A 4,107-nucleotide genomic window follows, 5' to 3' on the forward strand; every position below is an offset into this window, starting at 1 on the left:
TTTATTGAACTATGATCTAATGAATAAGATTGTCTTTATCTAAATTCATCAACAATAGTTGTCCTTTCCATTAATCTTGTTGTCTTTCAATGAAAGGTTGTGCATGGGTGAATGCGTGCATGCATGTGCCTAAGTGTGTTTGAGCATCTGAGTGTTTCGGCCTGTGTGTGTGTGTGTGTGTTTGTGTGTGTGTAGCCTACTCCCAGAACCAGGAATCACTCGGCCCTTGACTTCCACCTCTGAGAGTTCCACAGCAGAGGAGGAACAGAGAGCCAAGTCACCTTTCATTTCTCTTACAAAGAAGCTCTCTTACACAGAAGGTCAACAATTTTACAGCTCACGTTTGCAAAGGGGCCTCTTTTTGTGCTTGTATTTTCTGGTGACAAAATAAAGTGTGAAAGTCAGAATATCAGCAACGGCAATAGACAGGAAGTGATGTGGTTTGTTAGTTATAAGTTCAGGAAACTCTGCTCGGTGGAAACACTGCGATGGGTTCACCTGGTTGCAAAAAGTAGCAGTTAATACTTTGTATGTGTGTGTGTGTTTGTGTGTGTGTGTTTGTGTCAGTGTGCACCATGGCATTGGTTTTTGGACACACTGTTTGAAGGCAGCTGAAGGGTGTAAGGATGTGTGTGTGAGTGGGGTTGTTGGTATGATTGTGTGTGTGTGTGTGTGTGTGTGTGTGTGTGTGTGTGTGTGTGTGTGTGTGTGTGTGTGTGTGTGTGTGTGTGTGTGTGTGTGTGTGTGTGTGTGTGTGTGTGTGTGTGTGTTTGTGAGTGTTAGTGTGTGTGTATGCACCATGGCTTCGGTTTTTGGATACACTGAAGGCAGCTAATGAACGAACAGTTGAAGGATCTGTGTGTGTATATGGGTGTGGGGTATGGGTGTGGGTGTGTGTGCTTGGGAATCTGTGATTTGTATAGTCTGTGAGCCGTAAACTACTCCTTCTCATCAAGAGAGGTTGATAGGCCGACTCAACCTTTTAAATGTCTGCATCATGTGCAATGATGGAATTGAGGGAGTTCAGTTTATGCATGTTGATTCACATAAAATCATAGCGACATTTTTAGCTTTCTCTAAAGACGAGCTATTTGATTGATGAATGGATGTCAGCTTTAAGGGTTTGATTATGAAATGTTATGCTGAAGATACATATTAACATTTACGATAGATCCCATTTTGACCGATAAAATGTGTCTCACCTGGCAAAAATATGAAATTACTGCTCTGGTTAAAGAGATGCCATGTCTTTATGCATTTATAAATGTCTGTTTATAATTTCAATATCAATATCAAATAATTAAACCATTCAATCTGTGGAAATCTTGAAGTCGGAGAGGAAGTGACATCTCATGCATTTAAAAATGTAGCTATAATATATCTACCCAATCTCATCCCCACACTTTCATTTTCTTCTTCTGAATTCTTCTTTTTTTTAATAATTCACAAATATAATTAAAAAATCGGATTTTAAAACACAACAAAAGCTATATTTCACATTCAACAACTGAAGTCGGGTACTTGGAGCTTGGAGGTTATTCCACATTGTGTGGATGCCCAGGACCTTCACTTTTTCAGCCCGCAAGTGTGTGGGGACGGTTGGGACAGGGAGAGAGACTTGCTTGAGGATGATGACTTCCAGCAAGTCAGGCCCCTTGGCTTGTGTATTCCTGATCGGCGTTTAGGGTTACAACTCTATTAATAGACCCTTCCCTCTGTGCCTGCTCCCTCCACTCTGCAAGCTGCCACACACACACACACACACACACACACACACACACACACACACACACACACACACACACACACACACACACACACACACACACACACACACACACACACACACACAAACGCACGGGAACGTACACACACATATTCAATGTCACGCACACACACACACAGCCCCCCCAAAACGCTCTCTCTCTTTGCCACGTACACACACACATCCAATAGAATCGCACAAGTCTTCAAATATCACGTCACTGAAAATCAGTGTGTGCTGAGCTTGCCATTTCACTGTGTGGCCCAATGCTACCCAACGTTAGCGGCTGGCGCTGTGTGTTTCTAGAGAGTGGAGCTAATGGTTAAACTGTGTAACGCTACGGCCTGTTAATTTTTGTGAGTGGCGTGCTGTTTTCCGTCTCGACGGGTGTACGGAAGAGACCTTCAGGCTGTCTGGGGCTGACAGGTGTACTTTACAAGCTTTGTTTACAAGGTATGGCCGCAAGTAGTTTATTTTTCCGTTAGCCCCCTGCCACTGCTGGTGTTTCGCATGCTAGTAATATTGTGGCTGGTTAATCCAGGAACAGCAGGGTGCTTATTGGTCCACAAGGCCAGGATAAATTCTACAACGGAAACTGAGGTCTAACTTCTGCCACTTTTATCGCTAACCTCTCTCTCTCTCTCTCTCTCTCTCTCTCTCTCTCTCTCTCTCTCTCTCTCTCTCTCTCTCTCTCTCTCTCTCTCTCTCTCTCTCTCTCTCTCTCTCTCTCTCTCTCTCTCTGTCTGTCTCTCTCACACCCCCCCCATGCGCTCTCTGTGTTTGTGTGTGTGTGTTTTCCTCTCCAGGGTGACTGACATCTCTTATCAGGACAGTGAGAAGCTCAGAGCGTCAAGAGCGGAACTGCTGAGCCGCCGCCCACCCCTTCCACCCCCGCCCCCCCTCCCGGCCCATCTCTCCTCCCTCTATGTCTTCCTCTGCATCTATTTCCTTCCCTTCCTCCCTGGGTTGCCTCTAACTCGCTCTCTCTGTTCCTCTCTCTCTCTCTCACTTGTTCTCCAGCATCTCTCTCTCTCTCTCTAGCTCTCCCTCTGTCAGACTCTCTCGTTCTCTGTGTTTCGGGGGCAAGAGGACAAGGCCATCTCGTCAGGGTAGTCTGCAGGGGTGGCAGAGCCATAACATTTGACAGAGCATCAGGAGACCGGTGGGACTGCACAGTGGATCCTCTCCGTCCGAGGCGGTGCACAGAGTTTCGGCGGCGAGGCAAAGAGGAGCTCCAGGGTTTAACCCGGGTGCCGGGAGTCCGTCTCCGAAGAGGAACACTTAGATCCCCTCTCCGCCCGTGAGAGGCGGCTGAAGGGAGGTGACGCCGCCGTCAACCGCCGACATGTCTCCCTTCCTGCGGATCGGGTTCACGCGATTCGAGATGGACCCGGGGCTGGAGTACCACGAGGAGGTGCTGAACCCCTACTGCGCCGTCCAGATGAAGGAGCCCGTCGACACAGGTCAGTCCTCCGCCACACCAGCCGCTTGTTGGGGTCCACGCTTTGGGATTCTGGGACATCAGGTTTCTCCATTTGTTGGGGAGTGCACTGACCGCAGTTAGGTGAAGTCGTTGATGAAATCCTCCATTTCACCTCAAGGGAATGGTACTAATAATATAATAATATAATAATAATACGTGAATACTCCATGCTTAAGTTTGGTCTAGAGTCTTGAGAAGTATTGTGTTGTGTTTTGCCTTTGGCGTCGAAACCAGTGTATTTTAAAGGAGCTTGCAATTGATTTATAACTTTTATTCATTGTTATTCCCTATTCACCTTGAAGACTTGCCTTTGTTTATAACATTCAGTTGCTGATATAGGCTCAGATATATGAGCCACTGGGATCACTCTCGTTGGAATATGATGGTTAATGTATTTCATCAATAATGCCATGATCAATAATTGCTGCTCTCTTTCAGCTCAAGATTTGTTGAGCGCATGCGAAAGTATTGGTCATGACTCAACTAAAGAAAACATGCTTCTGGTCAAACTCTGTCAGTTCTGACAAATGATGTTGTTTTTGTTATTTTGTCTGTTTTGTACCGGTGACTTACTCTTCCCCTTCCAATGTCATCAAACATTGTGCATTTAAAGAGTGCTTACTGCTTATCCATCTCACAACTTCATTCAGGACTCAATTCACCATATCCATGCACATACAAACAAAGATTTAGGATTATAAAGTTTATAAACTATAGTGCCCCCATGCTAGCCTTTCTCCATTGAGAGGATGGGGGGATGTATATTTACAGACTTCTACCTATAAAGTAACAGAGGGCCAGCTTGGTGTGTGTGTGTGTGTGTGTGTGTGTGTGTGTGTGTGTGTGTGTGTGTGTGTGT

The 4,107-nt window shown here is 45.7% G+C and overlaps 1 protein-coding gene across 1 annotated transcript in view; it reads left to right on the forward strand.

Moving 5' to 3' along the window:
- Window positions 1-1,923: 1,923 nt before the first annotated feature.
- prkcq (protein kinase C, theta) overlaps window positions 1,924-4,107 on the forward strand; it is a 17,930-nt gene continuing 15,746 nt past the window's right edge. The window contains exons 1-2 of the mRNA XM_056578413.1: window positions 1,924-2,218; window positions 2,786-3,228. Of these exons, the coding sequence (XP_056434388.1) occupies window positions 3,111-3,228 (118 nt within the window). The 5' untranslated portion in view covers window positions 1,924-2,218; window positions 2,786-3,110. The remainder of the gene's footprint in view (window positions 2,219-2,785; window positions 3,229-4,107) is intronic.

Source organism: Gadus chalcogrammus, chromosome 19, assembly GCF_026213295.1.
Source record: "Gadus chalcogrammus isolate NIFS_2021 chromosome 19, NIFS_Gcha_1.0, whole genome shotgun sequence".
Classification (NCBI taxonomy): domain Eukaryota; kingdom Metazoa; phylum Chordata; class Actinopteri; order Gadiformes; family Gadidae; genus Gadus; species Gadus chalcogrammus.